The sequence below is a fragment of the Erpetoichthys calabaricus genome, chromosome 2 (genome assembly GCF_900747795.2).
Source record: "Erpetoichthys calabaricus chromosome 2, fErpCal1.3, whole genome shotgun sequence".
Lineage (NCBI taxonomy): Eukaryota > Metazoa > Chordata > Cladistia > Polypteriformes > Polypteridae > Erpetoichthys > Erpetoichthys calabaricus.
The window spans coordinates 44,019,418-44,032,304 of record NC_041395.2 but is presented as its reverse complement, the minus strand read 5'-3'; the positions used below and the strand labels follow the sequence as shown (position 1 = coordinate 44,032,304).

The 12,887-nt window shown below is 36.7% G+C and overlaps 1 protein-coding gene across 25 annotated transcripts in view; it reads right to left on the bottom strand.

Moving 5' to 3' along the window:
* Positions 1 to 12,557, bottom strand: part of LOC114645814 (nuclear factor 7, brain-like) — a 91,910-nt gene extending 79,353 nt beyond the window's left edge. For all 25 annotated transcript variants that reach the window (XM_028793671.2, XM_028793673.2, XM_051922356.1 and 22 more), the window contains exons 1-2: positions 12,416 to 12,557; positions 7,188 to 7,230 (exon numbers count right to left, since the gene is read on the bottom strand). In XM_028793671.2, coding sequence (XP_028649504.1) covers positions 7,188 to 7,213 — 26 coding nt within the window. In that variant the 5' untranslated portion in view covers positions 7,214 to 7,230; positions 12,416 to 12,557. The remainder of the gene's footprint in view (positions 1 to 7,187; positions 7,231 to 12,415) is intronic.
* Positions 12,558 to 12,887: the final 330 nt, after the last annotated feature.

The window sequence follows — 12,887 nt, the reverse complement described above, 5'->3', positions numbered from 1 at the left end:
ACTTTTCCGCTTTGTGGTAGGCTTTTCTTTGGCTGTCCCTTCTTCACCCGGACCTGTCTTATTTGGCTCAGCAGAACTAAAATACCTGCGTAAATCCATCTATTTTTACACATGCACACACATAACGGTCAGCGATTTTTTAAATTCTCTGCGCAATCAACCTCTATCACATGTTTAAGCTTGCTGCGGGAGATTTCACTTGTCACGTTTGAATAGTAAGCTAATGAGTGATAAGACGATGTCAGAGGAATTGGTGCGCAATTAATCCGTCACTGACCAATCAGTACTGCCGCTCTCTATACACAGTTCGCGCGATCGCAAAGTGAAAGTGAAAGTAAAAAACAAGCGCGAATTCAAACACGATTTCAATATTTCACATATTGACAGTGGCTCATTGATGCCCGAAAATGACATAATTACCCAGCTACATTTGCAAAAGAATGCAAAAGCATTGACATATATTTTTCCTTCCTATGATAGCCCGACGGGCAGGGCTGAGATAGATTTTGGTAGCCCGACTGGAAGACACAATAGCCCCAGGACGTCGGGTTAGCGATTTTGCGATGGTAGTAACTTTATTAATCCCAAGGGGAAATTCACAAAATAAATAAATATAATATGTGCTTATAAACCACAACATAAGAAACAAATAACTAAGCAGAGAAAACAGCTTAAAATATATTCTTAAAATATTAAAACTATTCAAATATATTATTTGTGGGTCTTAGGAGAATCAATAAATGAATTATACTAAATCAAGAAACATTACATAAAAATTATTAGAAAGAAAAAAAAACAAAATTTCAGTAAGAGTACGAACACAAAAGAAATATATATACACACACACACATTACATCAAGACAGTCCCAGGTGCAAATCAATGTTTTTTTTATTTACAATACCTTCTTTTTTCCAGTATTCAAAATCTACACCCAAATAACCAATGAGCACAATGCCTCCTTCAGATCCTCCAGTTCAATTTGCCTCACGACTCTGTCTCAACCCCTGGATCAAGACGGCTTCCTTTAATGATTGACCCGTGAGTACTTCCGGAACCACAGCCTTGAATAGCGGAAGCACTTTGGAGTCATATGGAAGCCTCTAAACTTTATCCTAACAATCCTAGACTTTATAATCCAGTTACATAGAAAAAATGGTGATGATACGGTGCGAGTTATAATAGAAGCAGTTGATCTAGGAAAGAAAATAAAAATTTAGAAATAAACATTTATAAATATAACCAAGCTTTCGAGGCAACTCAGGCCCCTTCTTCAGGCAAGATGTAATCTTGCCTGAAGAAGAGGCCTGAGTTGCCTCGAAAGCTTGCATATTGTAATCTTTCTAGTTAGCCAATAAAAGGTGTCATTTTGCTTGGCTTTTCTCTACATTCATAATGGCTAACACGGTACAACACCCTAGTACTATAAATATAACCAAGAAAATGTCTCCTAAAGAAAAGATGACAAATGCCTGTAAAAATGGTTTAAAAGAGAAACTCACCACCATATGATTAAAAAATTGGTTGATATTTTATTGCTCTTGCTTCTGTAGTGAAAATTCCACTTTAAATGGATCCATCTATTTTCGCAAATATGTACATTATCACTTATTTTTGCATGTAATGTCTTTAGTATTAGGGTGTTGTACAGTGTTAGCCATTATGAATGTAGTTAGAAGTCAAGCAAAATGACACCTTTTATTGGCTAACTAAAGATTACAATATGCAAGCTTTCAAGGCAATTCAGGCCCCTTCTTCAGGTAAGATACTTAAATGAAATAAAAGTGAAAATATTGTTTTTAACCCATAAGTGTAAACTTTATTTTTTCAATACTATTGGAAATGGAAGATAATGCCATATTACAGCTCTTTAGGAGTTTGAAAAAACATTTGCTTTTAAGACAGCATATTTAGTCAAAATGATGTTTCTTTGTGATTTGCCATACTGTATGAAAACAATAGTCTCTAGTCAGTAACACAGCACAATGCAGATTATTTGAAAAAGGTCGGATTGTTCCTGCCTTGCGCTCTATAATTGCCAGTAGCTGCCCTAAAACTCTGCTCTGGATAACCCTGCTCTGGATAAGTGGGTTGAGAATAATAATAATATATTTTATTTATATAGAGCCTTTCCCATGCTCAAGGATAGATGGATAGATAGATGTGTAGCCTGCTGGCCTGGGTCAGTTAGGCTGAGACACTTTAAATTTGACTCAAAAACTAGATGTCACAAGAAAGAAACAGAGGAAGAGAGAAATGCTTGATGAATGCCTTAAGGAATTGCTCCTCTTTATATAACCAGAATTTCACCTATTATGTGATTTCCTATTAATTGACACTGATTACACACACCTGAAAACGCCATGGACAGGAGGCCTGAATGCCAAAGCAAAGTGCTAGAACATTACTGGCTTAAGAAGCCTACAACAAAATTTACCATCATGCACAGGGCCACACTACAGAGGTGCCACAGGAAGTGTCCTGGCCAAGCCATCTAAACTTTATTCATGGATAGTATGAATTAAATGATTTTTTATAGCTTTTAGATATAAATATTTATATGTGAATACTTTTTCATATTTTTACATCTCAACTGGAAATCTGCCGTATTTTTATGTTGTGATTACAAAATGAAATGAAAAACAACCATATGATACATCAGTTTATTTATGCTGACAGATGAAATTAGAAGTTACCATTCATAGTGTTTTTACATACAGACTTTCCTTAAATGTGATTACAAGCCGTACAGGCAAAAACTCTAACAGCATTTATTCATATGATATGTGTTGAGTAATGAAGTGCTGCAGTTTACAGTGTTAGAGCACATAGCACTAATGATTCAGAATATTAATCAAAAACCTTTATTAATGCTGCCAGTCAGGAACATTTAATGAAAAACTGGAACTTTATCTTAAAATGAAAGACCTTTTTGGAAACCTCACTTTTTGTTTGTTCACCAGCGTTCTTAGAGAAAGCATGTGAGGTGCCTGAAAGGGTGAAATTTACTGACATTGTAGTCTTCAACATTTATGTTGAGAGTTACAGATATTCTTGGAGAGGCATAACTGGAAGCTACAGCCTTCCAGATCTGAACTAGAACGGTGAGCTATTACTGAATTTCTGCACTAGCCATGGATTATCCGTAACAAACAGCATGTTTGAACAAAGGAGGTTTGTACCAGAGCACCTTGGGTTGCAAGTTAATGATAAACTATGAAGTTGTGTCTTCTGACCTGAGGTCATATATTTTGAACACTTGGGTGAAGAGTGTTGAGCACCTCTAGATATTTGAGTTAGATTTAAAGCAATGGGCATAGGCAGGATAGATTGGAGAAGCCTAGAAGAGCAGAACTTCTGGCTAAAGCTTCCATGTGTAATAAGCTCAGCCTCTGAAAAAACTTCTCCCATATGCAAAACAAAGTCAGGGAGATGGAGTCTGAAAGGATGCTGCCCATGGCCTCAAATGTGAAATTGCTTGTTACAAGATGTGCTCTTAGGGAAGTCTAAGCATCTCATTATGACAGGATAAGAGCAGCGCTACAAAAGTGATTGGAACAGCTTGTGCATGGCAGGAGTTTGGATAGGACATTGTGAAAGATGGCCTCAAGGGTATTCTGATAAACTGTTTTATTGTATTAGGCAGGAAGGTACTAAGCTGTGGATGTGGAATTCATTGAGAAGTGGAAGGAACAGTTTGAGGAACTCTTCAAACTAATGGACATGCCTTACAATCAGGTGGCAGCACTGGAGACATCTGGTGGGGAATACCTCATCAATGTTGCTGAAGTCACAGTGTTGGTCAGAGGATTCTCCTCAGCCTCCCAGGCAATGGGTATGCCAAGGTGCTGGTGGGAATACCCTGTCCAATAGTTAAGCCTAAGATACAGGAGGAACAATGTGGATTTCATCCTGGCCATGGAGCAGTGGATCAGATCTTCTGTCTGATACAGTTGCTGTAGGCTATGTCCTAACCCAGTTTTCATGCATATTGTAGATTTAGAAAAAGTTTATGACTGTGTCCTCTAGCACAGTGCTCCGCAACCGGTGTGCCACGGCACACTGGTGTGCCTTGAGCCGATACAGGTGTGACGCGGTCAAATAAGACAATTTTCTAACTAAATAATATTTCAACGGTCCTCCTTAGAAACACAATAACGAGAATACATGCAATGAAATATTCGCGTAAATAGCCTTTTAAAGGTTTCATAATTTTATGTGTCATTTCTCTGAAATAATAAATCCCATCGCCTGGCGCCTGTCGCCTACGATGTAGGCCCTACCTAGTCGCCAGACAACTCCGTAGTATGCTTTGATAGGCAGATCGCTCCGTGTCCTCACCTAGATTCAATTCAAGCCGACGTATTAGTTGTGCTACGTCGCATTCACTCGTCTTGCGACAGTAGTTATCATTCATTACTATTAGTTGTGTTGCTGAATTGTGTATGGTTAACGTTCTTCGTGTGATTCATATTTAGTTTTATACCCCTTTAAATATGGATAAATTTTTACGTGGAAAAGATTCGTCTTCACGTACAGATGATGAAGAACCCAGCACAATTGTTGCAAAAAAAACCAAAGAAGATTGTGAAAAGGAAGTACAACGAAGACTACATTCGATACGGATTCTCGTGGTGTGGTGACGAAACGCCTCCAAAGCCACAATGCATCATTTGCGGCGATCAGCTATCAAACGAGGCAATGGCACCCAGTAAACTAAATCGCCATCTAAATTCAAACCATCCCAGTTACGGCAAAAAAGACAAACAACTCTTGTGTTAATTAAAAATGATAAGCGGTCATGCTTAAAAGATCTTGACCAAGAACTTCGGGTTGCGCTGTCAAATATTGAGCCGAATATAAAACTTTTGTGTTTATTGAAACAAGCGCAGGTATCACATTAATCAGTCATTATGTTATAATAATTATTAAGATTGCGTAAAAGTATAGTTTTTATGTATGTCTACTTACAATAAATGTATACTTATAATAAAAAATGAAAATTTATTGTAAAATTTGTGTATTAAATTCATATCTATACATCAGTGGTGTAGCTGGAGATCATGTTGCCCGGGGCGGTGAAAAATTTGACGCCCTAAAGCTGAAAAATAAATTGGAGATCATGTTGCCCGGGCGGTGAAAAATTTGACGCCCTAAAGCTGAAAAATAAATTGGAGTTCATGTTGTCAGGGGCGGTGAAAAATTTGACACCCCAAAGCTGAATGAAATTTTTTTTTTGCGCCTCCTTAAGGAACAAAAAAAACAAGGAAACTACCGTAGTTTGGACGCCCCTAAATAGCTGGCACTCGGAGCGGAACAACGACCCCCCCCCCAAGCTACGCCACTGCTATATATTTTAGCTCTTGACGTGCCGCGGAATTTTAGGAAGAACTTTGGTGTGTCGTAGGTGAGAAAAGGTTGCGGAGCACTGCCCTAGCACATGTTGGGGGAGGTGCTGTAGAAAAATATAGGGTAACAGGACTGCTCTTGCATATTCTTCATGCCCTATATGAATGCAGTAAGAGCTGTGTCTAAATACTGGGCGTTAACTTAAATTCATTCACTGTGTGTGTCGGACTCCATCTAGGCTGTATTTTATCATTGCTGTTGTTTGTGGTTTTCATGAACAGGATGTCAAGGTGCAGCCTAAGATGGGAGGTTGTCCAATTGGGCAGGTTAGGGGCAGCATCATTGCCTTACGCTGATGATGCTGCCCTCTTTTCCTCATTTGACTGTGACCTTGTTCACAAGTGATGGAAGAAAAAAACGTATCATTAACAAGTGGGTTGAAATGGTGGCAGGTATTCTCCCAGAGCTGTAACGGTCCATGGGTGGGAAGCGGGAGGCCAGTCTAAAGAGAAAACTCTCTTTTGAAAACCAATCTACACCCTTGTCCTCACCTATGGTCATGAGTTATGGATAATGACTGCAGTAATTAAGTTGTAAGTACAAGAGTCAGAGTTGAGGTTTCTTCGTAGGTTGGCTAGGCTAACACTCTGATAGGATGAGAAGGTCAGCAATTCGGGAGACCATCAGAGTAGAGTCGCTGCTCCTCTGGATTGAAAGGAGGCAATTGAGGTGGTTTGGACTTGTCGTAAGGATACTCCTGGGCAAATCCCTCTGCATCTGCTACTAGTACATCCCACTGTGCAAGAACCCCGTGGCAGACCCATGCAACCCTGAAGATATTATATGTTTTGGCTTGCTTGGGAACTCTTGGGAATTCCTCAGGAAGAAGTGGAATCTATGGCTGAGGACCAGAAGCTCTGGGCTGACCTGCTTGGCCCGCTGCCACTGCCACTCTCGTGAGAAGAAACAGTTTTAGATGATAAGAGGGGATGAGATGATTTCTTTTTTACTTATGACATTAATAAATACTGAACTAAAATTAAATGCATGACAGGATTTTGCATTTCATTTCAGTGAATTTTACACTTTGGATGGTGTTTAATGTTAACATAGATAATCCTTCATAGACATTTACTCAATAATAGCAGTGATAACAAATTATTTTATGAAAATAATAGAAAAATTGATTAAAGTAATGCATTCAGCCTGATGAGAAAGAACATTTCTTGTTGCATTTGTAGCCACAACTGTATAAATATGAATTAACTGAATAAAAAAGTTAGCTGCTTGAAAATATAATATCACTCATTCTCATTTTGATTATTTGTCTGCATTTTTGTGATGCATTGGTGGGTCACTTGGTAGTGAATTCTATCAGTTTATGATGCATTTACTTTTTTTGTTGAAATCAAATTACATTTGTATTCATCTCCAAAGATAATAATTAACCGTGGCTTAAAATTAAAACAGATGATGACATATTTTTTGATCATATTAGCTGTTTTTTTCTTTGTACATGTTGACTAATAATAATAATAATAACTCTTTACATTTATATATATTACATTACAGTGCAATTGTAACTTTTGCTGTCTTTGGCATTTTGTCTGGTTTCAGTCATACTGTAAATGCAACAAACATTTCAAAACACTCTAACTGTTGAGCCAGTTCTCAAGAATCCAGACATTGGCATCTTACATACTGGTTGAGAAAGCAATAGTAAAGGTGATGCTGATTTATTAAATACTTTGCAAGCTGATTTATGCTTTAGTCCATTTTTGATGAAATCTGTGATATTTTTATATTTGATATTGTAAAATGTGTCTAAAAGTATACTCACTTTAATAGGTAGTCTTTGGGTGTCATAATTGGACTGGATTTCCCTAAGATGAGAAAAAAATAAAAGTTAGAAATTTAAATGTAAAGATTTCCTTCTGTGTCAAAGTTGTGACTCACAGTTAAATCCAAGTCTGAAGGAGTGCACTTAACTTTTTTGTGCAATTTTTAAAAATGATTTATACAAATACTTGCACCTTTTCAGGTGAAGTGAGCACTTACATATCTGTCATTACATTGCTTTTGAAAGTGTTGGGGAGTGTGAAAAAAACAAGCTTCACTTGTTTGTTTAAGCAGATGAAATGGAGAGGGTCATTAAAAAAATGTGCAAGTGGGTAAGTGGACATAAAATCTAGTTCTGATTTAGACAATCTTATTATTTGTTGGTTTAGTTAGCCATAGTATACTGTACATTGAATTTACAAGTTATGCGCCCAAACTATATCCTTCATGAACACTTTACTTACACAAAGCCATAGTAACTGAAATAAGTTCACATATGGTAATACAGTTAACAACTTGTAAGTTGTTTGATCCTAACAAACAAACCACTTATACCAGAAGCAAAAATATAAAAGACAGAAGGCATTATTAAAAAAAAACATATTTGTGAAAAGCATTATCTTTTAAAGGATGTATCACTCCATTTTCATCATAACACTTAGAAAACTAGTAACAGCTAGACTTAACAGAACAGTTCACAGATTACAGTAAGAAAACTTTTAAGGCACAACTGCTTGTAAATCTGAAATAAAAAACCTACCCTGGCTTACATATAGCACTTTTACAGCAGTAATTAATTACAAAATAACTTACGTTTTATAATTCAATAAACTTCCATATATGGCACAATAAAACATAATTGAACTAAGGCACTTAATATCAGGTCATGTGCAATAAAATTTTTACTCTTAGGTTAGACAGTTAACTGGACAATGCAACTGCTCTGATTTTTGTGAATGCTTAATGCACTATGATGTGATAAATAAATCAAGAAGCAGTATGTAAAATTAAATAGTTAAACTGTATTCCTATTCTGTTGTGATCTTTTTGTACAATGTTTCCTTAGGTTTGGTGTTTAAGCAAAACAATTAACATTCTCCTTTTCTCTAGACACATTTGTGTTAGTGTGATTTGTAACATGTCTTCTCAACTTTAAAGTGAGTTACATTTAAAAGTAGCATTTTGTCATCTTAAGGGTCATAAAATTGAAAATTCAGGGTTTTTTTAACACAATTGTATACACTCTGAAGTAATTACCTGCAACACCTATACTACAAAACAGTGAAATAAAATGCACAAAAATATTAAATGTCTACCTCTGATAACCTTTTGACCTACCACAGTAATTGCTTTAGGACAGCAGACTGTGAGTGAACAGCATATCATCAAATGAGTGGCATCACAAATAAACACGGGTGGCACGGTGGCACAGTGGTCAGACCAGGGTTCGCTTCCCGGGTCCTCCCTGCGTGGAGTTTGCATGTTCTCTCCCTTTCTGCATGGGTTTCCTCCAGGGTGCTCCGGTTTCTTCCCATGGTCCAAAAATATGCTGGCTAGGTGTATTGTCGATCCTCAATTGTCCCTATTGTGTATGCTTGGTGTGTGTGTGTCCTGCAGTAGGTTGGCGCCCTGCCCAGGATTGGTTCCTGCCCTGTGGTGGCTGGGATTGGCTCCAGCAGATCCCCATGACCCTGTGTTAGGATATACAGTAGCGGGTTGGAGAATGACTGACTGACTGACAAATAAACACAAGTCACATTCATACTGCACACACATTATCCTGACATTTATTATTCTGTAAGGAAAAACACATACATTACAGCAATATTAATAGGCATAAAATTAATTATTGAAATTGGAGGGGCTATCCCCCAACACAAGGAAGGATTTCAGATTCGGGGGGATAAAATTAGTTGAGGGGGGTCACAGTGTATAAAACATTTTGATATTGTTTTAGTTTTTTTTAATGTCACAATTTATTCTTTCTGACATTTATAGTACTTTATACATTTTTGATTAGATAAAGTACAGGATAATAATTTTAGAAATATTAAATATTTTGTTATTTCTCCTCTTATGGATTTATTATATATGCAGTATTGCACTGATCCACATTTGCCTAATAATGGCCAACTGTTTCATTTTCACGAGTGTCCTGACACCTGAAATCCGAGAACGTTGCTGTTTTAAAATCACTTTTAACCATTCAGCACCTTGATTTACTACTGAACTACGCACTAAGAAAGATGGGCCTTCCTATACATGCAGAAATGTATAAAAAACATATTGATATATACAGGAAAGCAATTCTATCAACTAAAACAATATTTTCTTCAGTGATTATTAATAATGGTGATGGAAATCCAGAAAATTTACTTTTAATCATACACTTATACTTTCCACATAAGCAACCATCTTGCAACCATCACATCTTTCACCATTCTCAGCCTCATTTGATATGTGTGAAAAATGTAACAATTTTTTTCTAAACTAAGTTCAGCTTATCCATAAATAACTTGGATCATCCAGTACCTCACTACACATTCATTATCGGTGAGATTATGTGTGGAGGTCAGCCAAAATTACAAATTTGGTGCATATTCTCAAGTTGACATTACTTTCATCAGTGAAATCATAAAAAACTTAAGTCTCCCACCTGCTCTCTGGACTCTATGCCTACTATCCAGGTCATGGCTTGTATGTCTGTTTTGTGTACTTGCTTAGCAGACACTGTTAACATGTCTCTTCGAACCAGTAATGTCCCAATTGATTAAAAAATGCCTGCTGTCACACCAGTCTTAAGGCCTTGATCTAGAGAAGTTGACTAAAGCTAATTTCCAACCTTCCAGATTTGGTAAATCACCTGAGCAAGTAATTTCTTATATGGAAATGCACCAACTGTTTGAAGCATATCATTCCGGTATTTGGGCGATTCATAGTGCCAAGACGGCTTTGGTAAAGGTTGTTAATGTTCTTCTTATTGCAGCTGATGTGCTATTCTGTGCTCATTCAACATCTGTAATCTTGTTTCGGTGCTATGGAACTGCTTTTGGCATCGTTTAAAATGTACCAAACAGGCACACACCAATTTGTGTATTGGCAGCCTAAATCCTGTCCTCATTACATAATGACCCATTGATTTTTTACTATTTGTCATTTCCTGTTGGTTGAGATTATCAAGCAGAGAGGACTGGGATATCATGTTTATGCACATACACAGTATAAAGAAGTATGGCTGATTAAAAGAAATTAGATGAAAAAGTTTTATTTTCATCATTAAAATAAAAATAAAGAGTTTGTTGTTTCTGTATTTTGTCAAGAAATTTGGGGGAAAAAACAAGCAGCATAAGAAACTTTTAGGATCAAGATCCAATTACATCATAATTTGAACTGGCAGGACACGGAGTCTGCAATGTGCTGTATAATTTCCCATTGGGATTAATAAAGTATCTATCTATCTATCTATCTATCTATCTATCTATCTATCTATCTATCTATCTATCTATCTATCTATCTATCTATCTATCTATCTATCTATCTATCTACTGTATATGAGCATGGATTTTTTCTGTCAAACAAGCAAACATGAGCATTTAAAACCAAATATATTATCAGTCTTCACTTTACAGAACTACTGTTTTACAATGTATATAATCAAAACAACATAAAACAGACTGATGTCTGTAACATTATGAGACAAGTTAGTTAAATACACTTAAGACCTTATGATTTAAAATTACGGAATGCTGGCAGCAATACATTGAGCTACAAGTATAACAACACTGCAGAATATTTTGATAGGAAATTTGTTTTAAGAAATTATATATATAAATTGTAGGTTGTTATTTCTGAGTTGAAATTATCACTACTGAAAAATATTCATGGCTCAACAGAGATTAGCAATAGACAGCGCCTAAACTGTAAGAAAATAAAAATAGTGTGGAATATTACAGATATCTAGCATGTTGTCAGCAACTTTTTGTTCAATTAAAAACATCACAAATTTAGATTGTCACCTGGATCACTGTTTTATGGTGACATTAATAAAAGTCAAAGATTCTGTAACCTTACTGGTTAAAATTTTCAGATGTCATACTATGGATTGACCCAAATTATTGTTCTTAAAAATTGTTCAATTTACAAAGTTTTCTGTATGCATCTTCAAGAATCACTAAATATTTAAATTTTCTTTTAACATTACTTAGAATTTTAAAAATATGGCATGTTAACGATTACTGCATTCCAATACAACTTTGAACATCATCTACCACCTGATAATGCAACTGCAACATGTGTGAAGGCAGCAAAGACAAAACACACATACATCTTATCACACCTCCAATAAGCCCCCAAAAGTACACAATTATATTAATTGAAGCCAGAGTCGCACATAATGTGACAACTCTGCAATGTTTCAAAGGGCATTTTACACGTTGTACTTAACCTTGTTAACCTGATTACATTTATGACAATACAGAGCATTTTATTCCACCGTGTGACACGTCTTTTCTGCCAATAACGCAATGAAGTACTTTGAACCTGGTTGGCACAATACTTTAACACTGCTGCCTCCTGTTTCCAGGCTAATTCGCTGAGTTTGTGTTCATGTGTTCTGGTTTTCTCTGCTCTTATGGTGTCTGGCAGCTCTAAATGGTTGTTGTATGTGTGCAGTGTAATAGATTCTGTGCTGTTCAGTCCTGTAAAGAGTAAACAGAAAAAATCGGACAAATGCCAAGTGTGTATAGGTCGTAAAACAAACGCGCGTGCACTAAGACAGCAGACACTTCAGCTGCAGTGATTTTTCTTTTGCTTTCCTTTCATGTGTGGTTAATGTAAAGGCACAGTGTTTAAGAGCAAGTACAGTATAGATACGTGTTATGTGAAACAACCACAAAAACTACACTGATGAGTAAACCTACAATTTAATTAAAGGCAATTACATTTATGGATTAAATTTACGTAGTGCGTGTGTCTTACGCGAACTTTAACTGGGGTCGACATCCGTGATATCCCACTTCTTAGCCTCGAGTTATTGTCCGCATCAACGCACGTAATACCGTAACTAAAGGAGTCAGGTTGATAAAATAGACTAAAATTACAATTAATTATCAAGTACAAACATGCATTTGTCTATAAAAATAAGCTAAACTAATTTCATCTCTATATAGCTTACACAGACACACCGTTCGTCACGTAGTTTAAAAAACGATGACGTCAGTTATTGCATACCTTTTTCGCAACTTTCAGTTACAATTCTTCCCTCTCACTCCTGTTTTCAAACGCGGTCCACCTGTAAAATTAACTGGTCGTCCTTAAGGTTGTTTGACACTTCGGGCTCGCTGCTGATCAAATTCTTGACGCGATGTTGTGGAAGTGGCTGACAATGAGAGCGAGCGCCACAGCATGAGTACGAGACTTGCTGGATGTCGGAGTCCTGTTAAGGAGGATTAACGCTGGCGTGATAAATCCAGGCACAGAGACAAGACCCTGCTTGATGCTCAGGGTTAGTTTTCTCTGGAGGCGTGTCCGAGCATCGATCACATGAAAACAAGATGCACTTTGGCCGAGTTTCGTAATACAGTACAGTACATTCGCAGCTCTGGCCCTTTATCAGAAAGCCACCAAGGTTAGAAATTTGTTTTGTTACCTACTGTATATTCCGAGGTCGAATTTAGTATTAAATTATATGGATTAGTAATAT